We start from the raw sequence: 21,921 nt of genomic DNA on the forward strand, positions 1-21,921 counted from the left end.
GAACGCGTGTTGTTAAGTGGTGATCCTTGGGTCTTTCAGATCATCCTAGTCGTGGACGTTACCCTAGTAGATTAACAGTGTGTTAGATAGGTTACATGTTACAGTGGAAAAAAACCAAAAACAAAAACAAAAAATACACCGCACTGATAATAGAATATAACTGTATATAAGTTGTTAGGGCTCATACGACAGACAGGACGCACGCGTTATATATAAGTTAATCAGAATAACTGTTTATAATGCTAATTAGATACCTTAAACTGAGATAGTGTTATCAGCTGCAGGGAAAGCAACTCATGTTGTATTTGTTTATTTGTCGACACGCAATATCCGTAACCAACCGGGTACGACAAACCACAAACGTTACACAATAAGGGAGGAATGGATAAACATTGTTTTCTAGACTGTCAGCAGTTTAAGAATTTAGTACATCACATGACAAAATACATGTATAAATGGTCGTATTGAGATTGATAATACTGGAAGCTTATAATTATGTTTCCATATATTGACAAAACTGCGTCTTTACGTTGCCATGACATCTGATACCGACTAAGATCACGAGAACGCATTGTCAAAGAGAAATTACTTTGCCGTATTTCGTAAAACAACTAGTATACCCTAAATTGCTTTCATTTCATAATTTTTAATGCGCTGATCTTAGCACAAAAGGAATTTGGCAGCAGGCGTAGCCTATACCAGTCATCTCACTGAAGAGCGCTTACATATCATTTGGACAATACATCTCCGATAGTTATGTATTGAGGCTATAAAATGGAAAGATAGTATCGTAGAATACATGATAATATATCAGAAAAAATAAGGTCTCTCAATTTTTAATGTACGAAGACGGAGTTCTTTACTAACTTCTCTTATTTACAGAGAGGTTTGTTTTAGCTTGCTTAAAGCATACTATATTGACAGGGCGGAACAGGAGAGTCATACGAATACTTCTTATTATTCACTTTTCTTTCGATGCCTTCGTTAGTTTATCAGCAAGAGAAACAAAGTCCATATCACAGTCACGCATGCCCAAAAGAAGTTGCTTTAACGTTGGATTGTTGTTTTTATTCTTTATCCAAGCGGTCGTTAGGGCGTTCAGTTTTTCCTTGACATCACTGTTTGGAAAGTTCAAATCGAATTGGTCAAGAGTTGTGGCGTCAAATCCTAGCTCAATGAAGAGGTTGAAATACGACTTGCCAATATAGGCGACGATTGTGCCCACGTGATCAAGGTTGGGGCATGCATCTAAAACCTCCTCAGGGACATCTAATCCTGAAAAGAAAATAAGTTGTTTCCTCACAAACAATGATCAATAAGTTCAAACTTAAAACTTCCCTATTTCAAAATCTGAAAAGAGGAAGATCCTGCTAAATTAGAAAAAAACTAGAGAAAGATGTATGTACTAGTTTACCGCGATTACTCTAGATATCTCGAAAATTTATAAATACGCCATTAATTTAATGATACTAAGGTTAGACTGTAAATTGACTAACAAAACACTATTTACAAAGATACTCCTATCTCTATAATGAAACAGTTAGAGTAAGGATATATAGCCAAAGCAATAAAGCGACTCCAGATCGTTAAGTTTTACGTCATTATACTTGTGCTTCGAGATAACAAGGTTTGAGTATATGCCATTAACTATAGCTGAAAAATAAAATTTGGTAATCAAAGAAAAACTATGAAAAATAATTTTATTTTGTTATCAAAAATAGTAGACGCTTTTATACAAGGCTACTTAATTATATAAAAAAAACAATAAAAATTCACATCGAATTGAAACCTCTCCGTAGATCTCTATCACTATTATCTCGCTTTTACCGGCACTTAATAGTCATTTTACTGTACATATTGTTTGATTTAAGGACTGTATATTGGCAATGGTCTAGGAAAGAATAAAATCGCAAAAATAATAAAGTATGGACATTCTTTTTACTAATGATATTAACGTTTTGTTCAGCGAGATATTTTTGTTTTGTTTTACACTTTATGGCAAACGGTAAAACCAATGAGAGGGGACCTTTTATACCGCGGGGTTTTCTTGACAGGTATGACGTCATTATATCTTTGTTTTCTATACCTTTGATATGTCCACTTGACGCTGAATCCTGCTCTACTGTTTCCAATAGACTCTCCCCGTCCATTCCGTGCTCTGTCATGGCCGCGTAGATTTCGGGAAACCGGATATCCGGGCATTTGTTGCACCACGTGATTAAGATGCGGGTCACGATTGAGCGGAACGACAGGTACCGATATTCCATGAGTGTTTGGTCAATTAGTTGACTAGGACAACCAAGCTCCATGAAAAACATCTGGAAGGACCCATCAATGTACTTGGAAATCCGTCCCATCTCTCGTACTGTGGGTTTTCTGTCCGGGATGCCAGAAAGCCTTGCTCTCTCTGCAAGTTGATGATATCAATTAAATAAAACCAATTATCGACTAGAACAATCTTCGACAATTATATTTCGAAATGCAAGCATGAACATTTAATTACACAATAACATAATTGAAATTATGTTTTACATTGTAGAACAAAGTTCATTTAAAAAACATACACATCAATGCACATTTTATGTTCCGTTTATCATTTACAACAAGTTTTATTTAGTCTTCATAATATTATAAAGCAGAACGACGAAGAAAAAAATTGCTTAAAATGTGAACGCTGAGGAATTTATTTAAAGCTGTAATACTTACCAATGCCAGGAGTACTGTGATCCTAAAAAAATATCATAATGAAACAAATATCAAACACGCTCTTTTTCCTTCTGTCGATGGAAGTTATAATGTAAGTTTTTATATTTGTGTATCTCCGGCAAGAGTTAGTGCCATTCGCCTACTGAGCTAGGGCCCAGGACCACGGTTATTACGTTTAGGAGAGTCCTAGGTTATTGTCTTAGGGCGCTATCATAAAGGAAATACTTATATTTCTTTAACGAGTTAACCTAATCATTTCTTCTGTACATATTGTAAATGCTGTTTTCTTCTAAAATTTACATTTTGTTGGCTTTGTCGAAGCAAAATGGCCGAAACGGATGGAATATTCTATGGTCTAAGAAATGTGAATTGTAAACTTGATTTTATAACAATTACTAACCAAGTTATTCAAAGTTATATTGATATCTCTTGCAGGCCAGGATTGAAGCGCTCGAAAGGTGATACTTTGGGAGGGCCTTCACGCCGCGTCCGGTCAGGGAAGCGAAACTCACCTAGTTGAAAGGCAAATGTGTTGCAACCCGACTACCCAATATGTTCTCATGAATCTGACAATGATTTTCTCCAATTATTTCTTTTTCACAATTTCTGGTAGTTATGCTCTCATTTATCCTCGAAAATAACGAAAGCACTTCCAGCTTGAAATACAGCATATAAAGCATAAATTGACTTTTACAAAACGTCTACTCACCACATCGGGTTCTTCAAACCAAACATTGAAATCTTTCCTTTCAAGCCACTGAGTCCCATTTGAACTGTAGCATTTCATCGTGGACTCTATCATCAGATCGTTGGCTCGAACTCTTCGTTCGTCTGGGAAAAAGCGGAAGTCAGGATGCAGGAAGTATTCAAACCCAAGGTGACTTTGTTGGTTCATCTGTAGAATCTTATTCAGCAGATAATTCAACATCTGTTGTATTTGTATACCAACTCCCGTCATACGAGTTTCACCTTTTGTTTTCTCTGTTGTGAACATTGCCACCTTCATTACGTACTCACGGCAGTTAATAACCATATTCCATTTGTGATCGACGGACAGACACACAAAGCCACGTTGTAAGAACTTTGATCCATCGTATCCTGGCTCGTTCATTGGCTGAAAGCGAACAATACATGCTGCAATGGTTTTGTCCCATATAGCCTGTGGTATGAATTGGTTGTCAAACACAACACAGAGAGCAGGTGTCATGGTAACGCTTGGAGCAGAGACAATTGGCAGTAGCACGTCGGGGCCAGACTCCTGTAGCATGGATGGTATAAGATAGAATGTTACATCTTTTGTCAGGTCCTCTGGAAGAGGCTTAGCTATCAAACCAAGTCCTTCCATAATGCTACAAAGAATTTCATCTTTCTCTAGAAATCCACCTGAAGTATCCTTTGACCACAGGATCTTTAGAAATGAGAATGTCAACTTCCCGGTCTTTTCATACTCTTTCCATTGAAGCCTTTCCTTTGGTGATAGCCTTGTTTTAAATTTTGGAGCTGTAATGATGTGTTTGAAAGCATCAATCATCCACTGTGGTTTTAACATAACTATCGGGGCGGATCCTTCTAAACCGTATGACAATATTGATCCCGACAGGTGTAGATGTCTTAAATACAAATATAAACAACAGAGAACCCATATATATATTTATTACATAATGCGTTTGATTTTCCTTAACTATAAACATTAGCTACATTTTGAACTATTGCACGGCTAAAATGACTATTACACGGTCACGTGCGAACTATTGAACACCTGTGACGTTTTGGAATTTTGTCCTACCCTTTTATGCGTCTAAGTCACTCAGATGTCAACACTGCCGGCGACAGTTATGGTGACTTCGATTCTACGCTTACAGAAAAGTCGAGATGTCAGTGATTCTGAGTGTGTTTTAGTAATTATGTAATAAAACAAGTATATCATGGGTGTCTGTGCAATAGTCCAGAATATTTTACCCTCGGTACTGGTAATCGACCGCTGTACTATTGCACTCGGCCTGTACAGACACTCATGATATATTTGTACAATTTAAACGATACCGTTAATTAGAATCTTCAAACGAGGGTAAAATATGAAAACGGGAGATATTTGCATAGCGCCAATTAAGTGGAAGGGGGATAAGACCGGGTGTCCAGGAGGATGGACATTGCGTATTTGCAGGACGTTATATAGGCCACAGAATAGGACAAGATATTTTTATTCATAATAATTGCATTACATTTAGTCGTTGATTACAAAGCAAATCAAATGATATTTGACTTTCAGGTGATTGAAGAAACTTCTTTGATGCTAATTGCATCATTTGATCATTTTAGTGCCAACAGATCATTAAGGGTCAAAACCGCGCAAGTGTCGCCATGACGGCGGCAATTTCAAATCTGTGTAACTAGCAATCGTTGAGCCAAAAATCGGTTTAAGTACAACTGTAGATACAAAATTAGCCCATCGACATGGATACAACTACTTTTCTTTTAATTATCAACCGACATGTCTCTCGTTGGCTGATGACTTAAGTTATGTATAGTCTTAGCTCATCTTACTATTGTGACATAGAATGCTTTTACGAAATAGTGATGACTGTGAAGCCATTTATGTTACTATCAATAGCAAGAAAGAGGAAATTATATTTAATAAACATGATCGATAGTTATAATCAATGAAAATTATTCCTCACTGTTCATAATTCAATTATTTGGTAAAAAAATGGTTTGAAAATATTAGGGAATAATGAAATGTTTTAACACTGAATTACAGTAGAATTGTAATTCAAACTTACAACAGGAAAGGTTTGATATCATCCTCAGGGAGAGGCACGACCAAGGCGTTGTTGATGGTGATGAGTTCCTGATACGTAAGTACATCTACATTTTCATCCTTCTTTTTGAAGAGTTCCTGCTCAAGCGCCAGCCATCTGGCTGGGACCAGGGACTTCCATTGAGACTGGAGATGTGCTACATCCACGATCTTATCCCAAAGTGTCTGGTAGAGAGCCTTGTTTTTACAAGAGTCGTTCATGTTTTCTATGTGATACATATCCTGAACGTGGTGTTCCATGATTTCTTTGATGCCTGGTTTATTATAGAGCCTCTCCAAGACTTCGCCGAACTTTTCGTCCTTTTCCTCCTCCTGTTTTATAAACATAAACAGAAATACTATATATAGTTTGCATTGTAGCCATATCTTTTTCTACAAAATGTCTTATTATCTTTGCCAAATTCACATGTAGCTCTCTACTACAAACTTGTGTTTGAATGACTTGCATTGTAACGGAGGACATTTCTACTGATAATTCTTGAAAAAATAATTAAATGTATCATTACATTTTCAAGCGACAACACTAAGTGCGATAGTATTTAAGTAGTATTCGTCTGTTCTGTCAATCTGTCCGACCATCCGTCCGTCCTTTCATCCTGACGTCCGTAGTATCTTGACTTCCTCTTCAATACCCCAATGTATGAATGGACAGTCATGATAAACTACATTTTCCACTTAAAATGATTTAGTATATTTCCGTCTGACTGCATTGGCAGCAAAACGTAAGTTAAAGCAAACATGCTGCTTCAAACATTCTGGTTTAAAATAGACTTTATTTCATCAGTCTGGAATTCATATGTTGTACTTACTGTTCCTGAAACTAAGTCCATATGGGAACCAATCAAAAGAATCGGCGGTGTTCCTATTTCGCTTTCAGTCTTGTCAATCGCGTATGTTGCTATTGATCGCAGCCAAAATTCTATCCTCTCTGTTGATGGATTAAATAAACACATATTAGAATAGGCGTATGTAAATATCCATAAATGTCTTTTAAACTCATTTTTGCTTTTCATACATCAGTTTTCTTTTCAGAAAAAAAAGAAGAATTTTTTTTCCAGAACAAGTGAACCGAGGTATCTATGTATGACGTTGATACTAGACTTACCGTATCCTTTTTCTTCAGTTTCAGGATCCAGACACATAGCGACGTCAAACACTAGCATAAAGATCATATCACTAGAAAGCAGACAGTGGTGTGTGTTGTAGAATATTTTCTCACCACCGAAATCATAAATTGTCACAAAACCGGTTTCTTCTTCGGCAACATTTTCAACACTCATCACATTTTCCATAGCCGCCATTTGATCGTCTGTGACATCTAGTTCCGGTTCGACAAGGATGTCTGAATCAGACAGTGGACTTGGCGGTGATGAAGATGTCTCATCTTCGGTGTAAGCTGCAGTGAATAAGAATTGGAAAACGTAAACCTGAATATCGACAGAAGCCAAATTCAAAAAAAAAAAAAAAAAAAAAATCGATTAAAGATTTGAACATTTACTTGAATATCGTTCTACTTTGTTGAGCTCCATCACATAAAAACATAAATTCAGATTAATCCTTCTAATTTAATTTACTCCAATAAAAAGCGAGGTTATCAACGGCGACGTCAATTATTTAACAATATGGGCGGATATATAATTTTTCAAGCCAATGAAAATGCTTGTTACAAGCATGATTATATAATATAATAATAATGAGAAACAAGGACATGTAAGCAATCTCATGGTAGTACTGACCCTTGGAAGCACTAATGAGTCCATGCAGGACGAAATATCTGTGTAATACAGTGTTATATCTATCAATTTGCACACAATTATGTAAAGCTAGATACTTATTTAAGAACTATTTTCACCTGATTTATTGAAGACAATATATATCACCATGAATATGTCCTGACCAAGATAGGTAAAGTGCTTTGACAAGCGCTTTCTTTGTCAGGTTCTTAAGATATATCCGGGTTTAGAATGCTATTTTAATCATGTTTCGAGGTCAACAGAGTCAATGATATATCGCTAATAGCCGACAGAGATGCTTCATTTACAAATTAAACACGACACTGCTGATTTAGATGAGATACTCACTGTATGATCTCGTATCAACCATGGACGTGGTTATATTTCCGTCTTCAGATTCACTATCATATTCTTCTGAAGTTTTGTCACTGTAATTAAGCATATTTCTCACATGATCATATCACAGAACCTATTAAAATAATAACACCGTTGGGTAATTGTATATAGAAAATGAGTATACTGATACACCGCATCTTTAGCCATTCTTACTGTGAATTAGATCAAATCTAAAAAACTAGTTCTTGTGAAAAGAAAAATGTTTAGATTATCGGAGAAATACTATATTTCAGCACTATTGTACTCAGCGAAAATATATCTCTTGAAAGTCCCAATATTCCAATTTCTTGTCTTTTTTATTAGCGGAGGTGTCTCCCGTAGATATTTCTTATGTTTAGTAAATGAAGATACTTTCTCTGAGGACTTTTCTTTTTCCGGTGTCTCTGTAACTCACACTGTTTAAACATTGTTTTGTATATTGTGTAATAATATTTGAAATGTAGCGTTACATATAAGATCAAATCGAATGTTTTACCCCGCAGCATACCTTTGTATGGTTTTGACTGTTTGTACAATTCTCGTTATCAAAAACAAATACAGAACAGAATAAAAGAAAAATGAAACAAAACGAAATGAATAAATAAATCAGTTGATAGTTCAATAAATAAATGAAAAAGTACAAATAAATAAATAAATAAACAAACACATAAACAAATACATAAACAAATACACAAAACTGAAATTAGGCAAGGAAAAAAATCAATAAAGAGAAAAAAATATAGAAAAAATCAGGAAAAAAAGGATTAAAAATAAACATGAGAATAAGCGAATAATTGACGATGGACACGTGTCCCGTTTCTAGAATAGATATATAACTAATGAAACAGTTTAAGGAAGTATACCTCGCCTTATCCCTGTATCTACGAATTACACGCCGCAGGCGTTGTCGACCGGTCTCCATTTCTCTGCCATCACGTACTCGCTCTCGCGTGCGCGTCCTCTGGTTCACAAACAGATGATTGGTCAGTAGGTGGGCCGTATCTGTAGAACCAGGACCTTCTTTTGGAATCTGTTCCTCTAGTAATTGTTTCACCAGACAAGTTTTACCAACGCCTTCGTGCCCAATGCATGTAATCGTTATGTTGGACTTTTCTTCAAAGTTTTCTGCAACACCCCGCTGATATTCTAAAATGATAGAGAAATGGAAGAAGATTTGTACGTCGCATTGATACATTAATTGTATGCCATGTGATTCATGACGTCAATGAAGAATAAATGTATGGCGAAGAAGAGCTTGATAGAAAATATCGCAAATTTAGTCATCTCCTACGAACCATGTAATGAGACAATTAAAATAAGTTTACATCTTCTTGAAAGTAAAGAAAATTATAGGACATGATAATAAACCATTTACGCAGTACATATTGAAGCTATATCAAGCATAGAGTGTTGATGTGAACATTGTACTTCAACAAACCTTGTTTACAGACAAATTGCCAGAGTTTTCTGTGATCCTCACTCCTGTTCCTCCAGCGTCGTATGACGTCAGTGGGGCGTCGTCCCACTTTGGAGCTACAGTGTAAGGCGTCTGGACAAATCCTACAGATATCGGACCATATATCCAGCCATACACGTCCTAATATGGCCATATAATGCAGCACACTGTCACCTCCAAAATCGAGAAGTGCAAGAGATTCTGGTGGCGTAACGTTCAAGAGGTACCGTGCTACCTAAACTAAGGGAAATGTGCTATGTTATTCCCTTTTTACGACCCTTGCTCTTTCGAGAATGTTAAATTGTATCTATTTGGCAGGGATATAAACAATATGTGTCTTTGATGAAAAAGGCACATATCCTTCGGGATATTACTGGCATTAAACGCCTTGACGTTTCAAAAGTTCACTACCGAAATATTTTCATAAATGTATATTGCTATCATCATTATATTATTTACCATCCAAGCGCTGTTTCTATAGCAACACCCAACTTCAAAGTGTATTGTGTTATTTACCAACCATGCGTTGTTCCCATAGCAACACCCTAAGTCAGAGTGTATGTTTATTATTTACCAACAATGCGTTGTTCCCATAGCAACACCCTAAGTCAGAGTGTATGTAATTATTTACCAACCATTCGTTGTTCCCATAGCAACACTCTAGGTCAGAGTGTATGTATATTATTTACCAACCATGCGTTATTCCCATAGCAACACCCTAGGTCAAAGTGTATATATATTATTCACCAACCATGCGTTATTCCCATAGTATCACCACAGCTATTGTAACATGATATCACTATAAGTAATATAACCATCCTACATATTTTTGATATTATTAATACACAATGTTGTATGTTCATAGAAATGCATTGTAGTGTTCATATATTCGATAAACAATGTACCTTTCTATGTCCTCGGAGAACAGCCCACATTATCGGGGTACGTCCGTGTCCTGACTGTTTGTCCACCTTATGGCCTGCCCTGACAAGTTTGTGGACTATGGCCAGCTTACCACAGGAGGCGGCATTATGTAAGGGGGGGAAGTAAAGACATCTTCCTGTGACAGAGATTAAAATACAGACTTTAAATAGAGGAAATAATATACAGTGTCTATTTTTTTTTTTAAATCTCTACAGATATACCAAATAGGCCATTCTGGTAATATTAAAAGTCAAGGGGCCGCGGTGGCCGAGTGGTTCAGGTGTACCGACACTTTAACACTAGCCCTCCACCTCTGGGTTGCGAGTTCGAAACCTACGTGGGGCAGTTGCCAGGTACTGACTGTAGGCCGGTGGTTTTCTCCGGGTACTCCGGCTTTCCTCCACCTCCAAAATCTGGCACGTCCTTAAATGGCCCTGGCTGTTAATAGGACGTTAAACAAAAACGAACGAATAAAAAGTCAATTCAATAATAGCATCAAATTAGCAATAACAAAACAAGTGGAAACCCTTCAAGAAACCAGATATAATATCCACAACAAAAAAGATAATATTAAAAAATAGACTCTCCCTTTATCTACATACGCTTTACACAATAACTCCATTATCTCACATGACGCAAACAGCATAAAATAAAGAAAAAAGGGTATTCAAGGGCCATATATTTATTGAAAATATACATGTATTTTGAATGTATTTCCATATTGCTATTTGACGAAGCATATATTGATATTGATGTTTTCGAATATTACAATTCCTCCGTTTCATCAAAACTTTATAATTCTTATTAATTGAAGCAATGGAATACAAGGTCATACATTTCTCTACATATGGAATTTTCAACTTTTGCCATGTATTATTTACTCGCTAAAATCGTTACAGCTAGATCGATTGATAGAATGACAACTTTTTTTGTGGATATAATGTTTAAAACCATCCATATCTGTGTTTTATCAGAAATACTTCTTACTTAGGCCGTTCCATCAACACAACCGGGTAAGTTTAGGAGCACCTCAGCATTGTTTTCTTGTAGTACCTACAGTCTAGATATTAGGATGTTAATCTGTGGGTATTCTGATCGTTATAGGTCTGTATTTCTGTCAATTCAAGTGCCAAACAGCTTTACCTCATTATTAGATAATTATATAATCGAATATCGTTCTACACTTAACCATTCATAGTTGAACTATAAAGATTACAAGGATTGTTCAAGTCACAAAGCATGCCGCCGGCTGAAGAATATGATGTTCTTGAATGTTATTTTTTGTAAAGAGAGAATATCTTGGATATGTTGTCTGTATTCCACACAGAGTTTGCAAGGTTTTAGCCCGTACTACATAATACAGAAAACAACAAAAGATAGTTTAGATAAGCAGTAATAAACGTGCAATTTAGTTCTAAAAAAATGAATATGTCGGCATCGGTAACAATACCGTGTCTATTTGCATATTTCTATTTTGTATAATTTTCGTCAAAGTCTCATCAACTAACATAAGATACAAATTAACAGTAAGAAAAATATATGGAGATATAGAAGTTACACAACGAGTGGTTGTTGGATATGGAATTTATTTCACACGAGTAAGTTATCTTTTAAAAGTTACAAAAGACGCCAGCTTTAGCAGTATGAGGACTGGTTTCAGAATGTGATACGCTACATGCAATAGGCAGAATCATGTAGGCAGTAAACCAGTAAATGATAATAGACCATAGAACACTGAGTACAGTCATTGGGACGAAACCTAGTAATAGTTAGGATAATTAGTAACTAACGTAAGACGACAGAACACTGGCTAAGACGCTAAGACGAAGATTAAAAATAGTTGGAGAAATGTAGGTTACAAAACAATACCTCACTAAAACCGACAGAACACTGACTGAATGTCGGCTAGACTAAACATAGCAAAAGGCGGAGTCGTGTAGGCGATTATCCAGTAGCTAATTAACGCTGGTGAAACACTGGCTGTAGTCGGCTAGATTAAACCTAGCAACAGGCGGAGTCATGAAGGCGGCTATCCAGTTGGTAATTAAAGCCGACAGAATACTGAAAGTAGTCGGCTAGATTAAAGTTAACAATTGGCGGAGTCATGTTGTCGATGGTCTACTAGCTAACTAATGCCGACAAAACACTGACAGTAGTTGATTTAATTATATATAACAATAGGCGGAGACATGTAAGCGATTATCCAGTAGCTAATTAAAGCCGACACGACGTTCTCTTAAATCGGTGATACGAAGCTTAGCAATAGGCGGTGTCATGTAGGCGACGAACACTATTAACTAGCTAACAATAATAATGTCATAATTGCAGGACACGTTTTCTCGAGACGTAGGATAGTAGCCCAATTTAACGCAAGGCAGTTTTACAACTACATGCATTTATAAACAACTTTAAACACCAGGACAACTTCGTTTTCAAGCTTCCCCTATGTAAATACAAAAATAGGCTGATAGATGCTGGGATCTTGTTATGTTACACTTCAAAAGATTTGCACAGGTTGTTCAGTGACGATGTATGATGTTCTTATATACAAGTGAATAATACCATCAATACGAATTCTGATATATAGCCTAGATACCGACTACAGCACTGCGTCATACTGATGTTTCGTACTTTGAGAACTCGTCAGTGTACAAGCATCATACTATGTTTTTAAGTCAAGCATTGTAAGCTTATAGGTCGAAAAATATATACGGAGACAATATCTCTGACATTCGCTGTTAAGTTGCCAATGCTTCCAACCTCGATACAAGTTTGATATTTCCCCCTTCCTCTTCTATCTCTGGAGTCTACACTATGAATTTAGCAATATAACTGTTAAAAGCCCTTAAGTTTCTTCTAAACATTTCTGCAACTCATGGGTGTTTTCTGGCTGAAAATATCAATGATCTTAAGAGTCATTTACAGGGTTACGGGTGAAAGCTTGTTGTTTGAAAGTCAGTCGATGTTATCTTATTTTTTTTTCTGTTATAGAAATGTAGCTATGTCGACTTGGCTAGTGCTATAGATAATTGACTTCTCCTAGAGATGTACAGCGTTAAATTTCAACAATACAATCATATTATTATTTACACTGAAAAGTATATAAATATTATTCGTTAGGTTATGGATCAGAAAAAAAAAACTTTTATGATAATGAGTTAAATTGAACGTATCTGACTTGTCAGAACATTGTCATTATAATATTTATATGCGATCAAACATTACCTTATCAAATACAAAGCTCACGCCCTTACTCCATATAAACTACCGAGACGCCATCTTCTGTTGTAACACAAACCACAACATGGTAGTACCAGCAATGCCCGTCACATCCCTTCCGTCATACTTCTGGGAACATGAGAGTTTCGTAGTGCTGTATGTTTCTGTATCGTAAGCATCCTACACTACTGTGTCTAACACACAAACATAAACGTTATCCATTTTCCATCAGAGCCATATGTAAAATGGCGGATGTTCATATGCAATGTGTGGTCATAACACGGATAATTGTAATATCATGTGAGGTTGTGTTTGTTCACTTGAGAAAGCGTTGATGCGTAGTGAAGTAAGCATGGAAGCTTCTGTATAGATAAATGTGTGTATGTGTTTCTCCCATTTAGGTCAATGGTCTCGCCTGAGTTCGCTATGACTATTTTGCATTGATAAGCATCCACATAGAGAAACTGTTCATCGTGCAGAGTCTTGTTATCTTAATATGATACAATAAAGTTGTTTTTGTAAGAAATAACTGCAGTTCTATAAGGAGCTTCATGTTGATCAATTATTCATCACTAGGTAGGATGCTTTCGTGACAATAAAATATAGTTCCATTAATTTCTTATTTAGATAAATTATATACTGTTGCTAGCTCGGCTTTTATGGAAATATTTTCTGAAAATACATGTATTGTATTGAACATGGAATTGAGGATAAAACACAATTTTCTCCACAACAAAAATTTGTCCATTAAAAGAAATTGTTTATGCCACATTGATTTTGATAAGATATAAAATTTTCATGTTTTGATGAATTTAAATATCTATTATTTTATTTAGATAAATGTAATTTCTGAAACTACATTGAAGTTTTATTTTAAAACGAATTCAATTTCCTTCCGTTATTACAAAAAAAAAAAAAAAAAATCTTTCTAAAATAGTGTATGGCAAACATGACAAACGTCATAAGCTAGGAGTGTTAAAATATTCCAGAGCACGCACTTTGTTCCTTTTATTATTTCAACTCTTTGACATATATAACCCTGGTGGACTTAAATACTGATGAGTCACACAGAAAAATCCATTCACGCAAGCCCATCTTGCTACAGATCCGTTCCAACATGACCCTGCTTATTGTTGGTGTCTCCCTAGACACGCATGCTCGTATAAACATGGCTCTTTGTGTCTCCCTAGACACCCATACTCGTATGACCCTGATTGTTGGTTCCCCCCTAGATACCCATGCTTATATAACACCGTGTGTTGGTGTCCCCTAGATACCCATCCTAATATGGCCCTGACTGTTGATGTCTCCTTAGACACCAATCCTCGTATGACCCTGACTGTTAGTGTCTCCTTAGACACCCATCCTTATAAGACCCTGGCTGTTGGTGTCTCCTAAGACACCCATCCTTATAAGACCCTGACTGTTGGTGTTTCCTTAGACACCCATCCTTATATGACCCTGACTGTTGGTGTTTCCTAAGACACCCATCCTTATAAGACCCTGACTGTTGGTGTCTCCTAAGACACCCATCCTAATAAGACCCTGGCTGTTGGTGTCTCCTAAGACACCCATCCTTATAAGTCTCTGACTGTTGGTGTTTCCTAAGACACCCATCCTTATAAGACCCTGACTGTTGGTGTTTCCTTAGACACCCATCCTAATATGACCCTGACTGTTGGTGTCTCCTTAAACACCCATATCCTGGCTGTTATAATCACTGCATGGCGAGTCAATAATTGTACATTGATCTCAAAACCAGTTAATTCTTTCTTACGTCAGACTATTGCAAATAACATTGTTCTCATAGCAACCATGTACATACTATTTTTATAAAGTTTTTTTTCGAAGACATCTATTTAAAATTATGGTCATGGAAGTGCATTAAATTAATTCCCTTTATTTGTTTTACACTTCCTTGATGCTTGCTTTTAGTTTAAATGGTTATGAACATTGGTTTGAGCGGATATGACTTTATGTATAAACACTGATTCTATTTTGACCTTGAGATGCAATTGGCGGCTTTGAAAAAAAACTATACACAGTTAGGCATATATGAAGGTACCGAAGACGATTACTCTTAATTTAAAAAGTGGGGCACGTGATTCAGGGTAGACAGTTCCCAAATAATATATATCGAACTCTTAAATGAAATTAATGAAATTTGAGAACTGTTTAAAAACAATAATAAAAAAGGTTTAAGACTATCATTATTATCATTATCCATTGTATTATTTTGTATATCATATGTCGGTACAGTCGATTTCATTATTCATTTAATTCTGAATTTTGAATCCTGCCGACCACGCTCAGTCCTGTGTAAAATTGTCTTTCTAAAATATTAAATGAACACATAGTCACCCTTAATAGTATAGCCATTGTCTAACTGTGAAAAAATAAATAAAAATAAAATAAATTTTCAAACAGTTCTGGAACATTTCATCGTATAGCCAAAGAGGCAGTATAAACCAGAGCCACTTTACCTGAAAGTAAGTCTGGACTAAAACCTAATTAATTATACGTTCCATCTTAATTGAATAATATATTATGCTTATGAGGTACATAGATAATGTAGAGGTAAGATATGAGGACAGAGAAACAATAATATGAAGTCGTCGTGGCCGAGTGGTTAAGGCGATAGACTAGAAATCTATTGGGGTCTCCCCGCGCAGGTTCGAATCCTGCCGACGACGTATATTTTTCCATTGATTTCTACTGAAAAGTGCAATTTTTGTCTTCTTAATGATAAATTCTTTCAATGAAACTATTCGATTGTGAAACCCAAAGTTATTTATGTTGAACTTGTTGCAGAATTTGAAAGATATTCTTAGAAATCATATCAAACCCTCGACCTCACCCTTTGCGATACTAAATCGTTTAGCGGCTGCTACCACTGAACCAAGTTGACACCACTAAATAGAAATGGTTCAATGTCGCTCACACATTCCAATAGTCAGACATGATTACAGTGACGCATCGACAGTTAGATAACATGAAGCCCCGCATCAAAACGTATATACATGGATACATGTTAGATATTGGGCCAAGTGTAATTGACAAAAAATACATTACGTTGTGTATATGATGCATTTGATTTTCTTTGAAAAAAAGGTCGTCGTCGTCATCCTACTCTTTAGAGTAAACAAAATACAACAAGTTTTGTATTCCATAACAATTCTATTTTATTTACTGTACAATAGCAGAGAATACCAATTCTTTCTTAAAATGGACAGAACGAGGGCAAAATAAGAACGAAAAATAGAAAGTACGAGGAGAATAAGACCAGGAGGTCCGGAGGAGAAAGCGTCCTTTGCTTCATCGATGACACTAGTCCAACGGTACGATCTAAAAATATACTGCCATTATATATCTGTAATAGATACATCAATATATACATATAAACATTACTTATATAACTATAACAGATACATTGATATATACATACAAACATTACTTATATATCTTTTATAGGTACATATGTGCATTAATATATACATATAAACATGACTGTAGTAGATACAGCGATATATCAGAATATATACATCTGATTTTTTTTTTATCTTTTATCTATAATTGGAAAATGTAATGTTTACATATGTATGAAGTATTTATATATATCTGAAATAGTTACAGTGATATAAACATATATGTATTTTTATCTATCTCTGTGAGTGATTGTAGGACATGGAATTTATTTCACACGAGTGAGATATTTTTTAAAAGTTACAAAAGACACGAGTCTTTTGCAACTGCACACGAGTGTGAAATAAATTCCATATCCAACAATTACGAGTCGTGTGACCTGTTTCTACCACAATAATATCTGCTTGAAACGAAGAGAAACGTGGCCAAGTATAATTTCGGGTATGTAAATGAAGTGTACCGGTGACGTCCGGGACCCGGTGATGTGACGTCATTCGATTATTGATAACGTCAAGAACAATTGCAGCTTGGGTCAAAGTTCGAATTCTTGACCTATCAAAAGACCGGAATATCATATACCACTAGTGGTATATAACATACATTTATCCAACAGTCGGCACATTTATACAATGGCTTGAGAGTGGAATAACAGCGTATTGTGGTAGAAACATAATTACATTACTTATACATGTATAATTGGTACATTGACATATAGATATATACTTACATTACTGAAATGTCTCTAATAGGTGCAGTGATATATACATAAATACAATACTTTTACACTCATACATTGATATTGATATATCCAAATACTTATTTCCATTACTTATATAACTATATACCTGTGATAAAAGTAGTTACATTCAATTTGAAGCTTTTGTTAACATTCATCAACATCGGTTACTAAAATAAGAGCAACTTAGCCAGCCAAGGATTTTCAATAAGATACTCTCCTTTTTTAAAACGAAGAGTATTATATTAACATTGGCTAGTGAAGTTGAAATGAGGGTAGTTATCCCATGAAAAAAAAAATTTTGTGGATGTCAAAACCAAGTAATGTCTTGATTTAATTATCATTTTAACAAAATTGTTAAAGCAGAGGTATATAAATCCTGTAGATAACGATATATTGCTATAGTAATGTCACTTTACCACTTATCAAATGCTGACAACAACTGGTATGATACTATTTACTTAATAAAACTTACACAATGGAATCAGAGAGAAAATAATAGTATGCATATATTACTGATACAGCGACATACTGTACACATTTGGTTTCCATAACTAAGGCAACTCAGAAAAAAAAAAAAAAAATCACCGGAAAAAAAATTGAGCAATCATACTGAAGAGTTCATATTTAATATCATACATATGTACACATTATTTGTTGAAGCCGCCCGCTAATAAACTCTCTTAAATTCACATTAATGTACCATGAAATCCAATGCTAGAAATATTCTTGTGTGGTAGACAAAGGGAGATAAAACGTTCATATTTTAGGAAACCGGATGTTTGCTAATCATGTATTATATATAGTAATCAGAATGATGCATATAAATCCTCAAAACCTGTTTGTAATGTATCAAGAAAACTGGAGGGAATTGCTGAAAAACTTTTTTCTGTATAATGATATGATATTATTCAGCGATATATTTCGTTAAAATATATTCTAACTGTCACGGCGGAATACTTTAACAGCAATACAAGTCCAGCATTTACAATTAACAGGAATATGACATGAATGATGTTTCCGTGCTTTTGGAAACCTACGGTATGTTCGTGTTTGTCTCCTTATGATAGTGCGAAACTGATGACGACTTTATATTGCTACCTCATGATTACTGAAGCATTCTGCCGATGACGCCAAAAAGGATACCCAAACCTATTACTGACATCGGGCAAAACAGTCTTCCCACTCGCAAAATGCTGAGTGCTACCATTTTTTATAGACTGCTATGTCTCGGCCAGATGACTTAAAGCGTTTCTCACAGGAGCGAAAGCTCAGCTAAAGGTCGAAATTGAGGCAGTGTAAAGTGAGACATTAGGAAGATAGAAGTTTCTGGTGGAAAGATACGATGCCAAACTAAAGTCCCTTACTATGATCATGCGAAGGCTACATAAGGTATAATGCTCTTGCAGGGAAATTATCATAGTGGAACCAATCAAATTTCTAAGATAAGATGACCAGCTATACCTTTATGAAATAGTCCGTACAATTCTGACGCATAAATGTTAAATGTTTTCTGTACATTATATTTTATTTTATACGAAAAACACTTTCTACCCCCGACATGTATACATTGGAAGGCTACACAGGCTTGGCCTTCGGGTCAGACTTCAATATACACTATGTCCCCACACAATGGGCTCCCACACACCACACATTTATCATACATCCTAACTCTAAAACATTCTTGTGTCAGTTGCAAATTACCCAAATATAAGGTAAACAAATCAAATATTGAACATGATCTATGATTCTTTTCAGATAATAAATAATTTATAAGTCATCCATCCATCCATCCATCCATCCATCCATCCTCACAAAAAATACTCATACGTACATGTATGCATACATACTGGTCACATTAATACATATGATCGTATAAACAACTTCAACAGATACCTAGAGGAGTGTACCAACATATCTGTCAAGAGTTTAAAGTATGTATACATTTATCAATATGATTAAATAATACTCAACTGTCAGGAACACAGATTGTATCTCATAATTAGTTTATATAAGTTAGGCCAAAACGACCAAAATATGACCCAATGCACACTACACGGATTAAAGTATCAAATATTCCATTGTCCGTAGATGATGGTTTGATCAAGAAAACACTTGAGGAAAACGGTTGCGAAATTCTAAACATGTATAGGGAAAAACTGAGAATAAACAATAAACTAACAAATTGTGACACAGGGGATAGGGTAATCTTTACCAAAAAACTCCAAAAGGATCTTCCAAAAACAATGCCCATGGGTAGGTACCATGGTACCATATGGTACTATGGGCAACCAAGAGGGCAACAAAACGAAAAAACAAACAGAAGAGAAACAATGTAGGAAATGTTTGGAAGATGGACATAGTTCTGCAAATTGCAGGAATGAATGGAAATGTCTCTATTGCAAAGAATCGGGACATAAGAGGGATGAGTGCATGAATATGAAGAAGACAGAGGACATCGAGGAGAGTCAATCAGATGATGGAGAAGAGGAACAAAACGATGAATCTCAGCAAGTGGAAACACAAAAGAGAGACGACAATACAACACATGGGGCTACAAATACAGACACAAGGAAGGAAAGTAGAAAAGAAAGAAGAGAAAAAAAACATCGGTAAACAACAGGTACAAACAATAGACAAGTTCATCAAACCTTCGACTTTTGGCTGCGAGACTCCAAAATCTCGCGACAGAAGCCTGTCAAAATCACGCACGCCCCCGTCGCCGACGAATAAAGAAAAGAAAAAACATAAAAATAAATGACACATGATATAAAGTAGAGACCGGAAGTGCTATTCACATTCTTTCCTTAAATGCCCAAGGACTGAGGGATAAAGGAAAGAGACTTCGGTTATATCAGTGGATGAAACAACAAAAATTTGATATATGTCTTTTACAGGAAACACATTTTACACCCAATTTAAGTAACTTGTTAAAATTTGAAACGAGTGAGTTTGCTTCTTGCTATCATTGTTTTGGGGAACAAAATAAAAAAGGTGTTAGTGTTATTGTAAAGAAACATCTTAATGCAAATATCTTAAATGTACATAATAAACCAAATGGTAGATTTATCTTATTAAATATGGAAATAGCAAACACCATTTTAACTATTGTAAATGTTTATGCTCCTAATAATCAACACGAAAGGAATACTTTTCTAAAATCAGTTTTAAATGACATAAAGGAAAAGGGGACGGGAATGGCAATTATAGGCGGGGACTTTAACGAAGTTCTTCAGCAATGTGATAGAAGAAGTAATGCACAAATGAGAAATAGAAATATAACATATGGATTGAAACATTTAAAACAATCATTAAAACTGACAGATATTTGGAGAGAGAAAAACAAACAAAAGACACAATATACTTGGAGACGGAACAGACAAGGAGAGGCTAGTAGAATTGATTTTTTTCTTATCGAAAACAAACTCAATAATTTGGTAAAATCTGCAGACATTAGACCAGCTCAAATAAGAAGTACAGATCATCAGGGAGTATCTTTAAAACTATTTACAAGTAAGGAAAATGGACCGGGAATATGGAAAATCAACAACAGTATACTAAATGATAAAGAATATCAAGAAATTATTAAAAAATGCATACTCGATGCAAAATTGTAAAGCGAACAAAATGAATTGAATAATCGACAAACATGGGATTATTGCAAAATAATGATTAAAAGCGAATCTATTCAATATATGTAGTATATCAAAATCAAGAAAACAGAAATCGGCATTAGTTTCTCTCGAAGAAAGATTACAAAATCTGAACAATAAAACAAATACTACAGTAATGGAGGATGAAGAGGCAAAACGTATTGAAAATGACATAGAAAATTTATACGATCAACAAGCAAAAGGGGCACAAATACGCTCACGTATTAAATGGACAGAAGAGGGAGAAAAAAATACAAAATATTTCTTAGGTCTAGAAAAGAAAAGGCAATCAAGTAAAGTTATAAATGAAATAGATGATTCCGGAACATTAATACACGACTCAGAGAAAATTTTACAGACAATTAAACATTTTTATGAAAAACTATATACATCAGATGACCCATCTGAAGTAGAGATAAATGAGTATGTCCAAAACACACATGGTATAAATAGGTTAACAGCTGAGGAAGCGCAATCCTGTGAAGGGAAATTAACGGAAAAAGAGTGCAAATATGCTCTGGACCATATGAAAAAAAACAAGAGTCCTGGTACTGACGGGTTGTCGGTAGAATTTTATCAAGCATTTTGGAACCAATTAAAACTATTACTGATCAATTCTTTAAATGAAGCATATGATTATGGAGAATTAAGTGAAACACAAAAATACGGTTTGGTATCTCTTATTTATAAAAAAGGAAATGCTACTCTATTAGGCAATTGGCGTCCAATATCATTATTGAACATTGATTACAAAATTGCAGCATATTCTCTAGCTATGAGACTAAAATCAGTTATGCCAAATATCATTCATACCGACCAAAATGGATATATAAAAAATAGGTTTATTGGTTATAATATTAGAAAAATTCAAGATATTA

At 35.3% G+C, this 21,921-nt stretch overlaps 1 protein-coding gene and 1 non-coding gene across 3 annotated transcripts; one reads left to right on the forward strand and one right to left on the reverse strand.

Moving 5' to 3' along the window:
- Nucleotides 1-833: 833 nt before the first annotated feature.
- Nucleotides 834-13,530, reverse strand: LOC117340203. 2 transcript variants are annotated; one of them, XM_033901957.1, is made up of 12 exons: nt 13,238-13,530; nt 9,994-10,148; nt 9,071-9,323; nt 8,496-8,778; nt 7,606-7,685; nt 6,630-6,920; nt 6,334-6,452; nt 5,487-5,836; nt 3,416-4,316; nt 2,707-2,728; nt 2,087-2,407; nt 834-1,275 (listed from the first exon to the last, which is right to left on the reverse strand). In XM_033901957.1, the coding sequence occupies exons 2-12, from the start codon at nt 10,021-10,023 to the stop codon at nt 962-964; spliced, it is 2,964 nt and encodes a 987-aa protein (XP_033757848.1). In that variant the 5' UTR covers nt 10,024-10,148; nt 13,238-13,530; the 3' UTR covers nt 834-961. The 2 variants fall into 2 exon arrangements, with proteins under 2 accessions (XP_033757848.1, XP_033757849.1); XM_033901958.1 differs by having other exon boundaries at nt 9,071-9,328; nt 13,238-13,529.
- Nucleotides 13,531-15,842: 2,312 nt separating this feature from the next.
- Trnas-aga lies at nt 15,843-15,924 on the forward strand. The gene has a single exon. It is a non-coding gene; the product is annotated as a tRNA-Ser (tRNA).
- Nucleotides 15,925-21,921: the final 5,997 nt, after the last annotated feature.

The sequence above is a fragment of the Pecten maximus genome, chromosome 13, assembly GCF_902652985.1.
Source record: "Pecten maximus chromosome 13, xPecMax1.1, whole genome shotgun sequence".
NCBI lineage: Eukaryota > Metazoa > Mollusca > Bivalvia > Pectinida > Pectinidae > Pecten > Pecten maximus.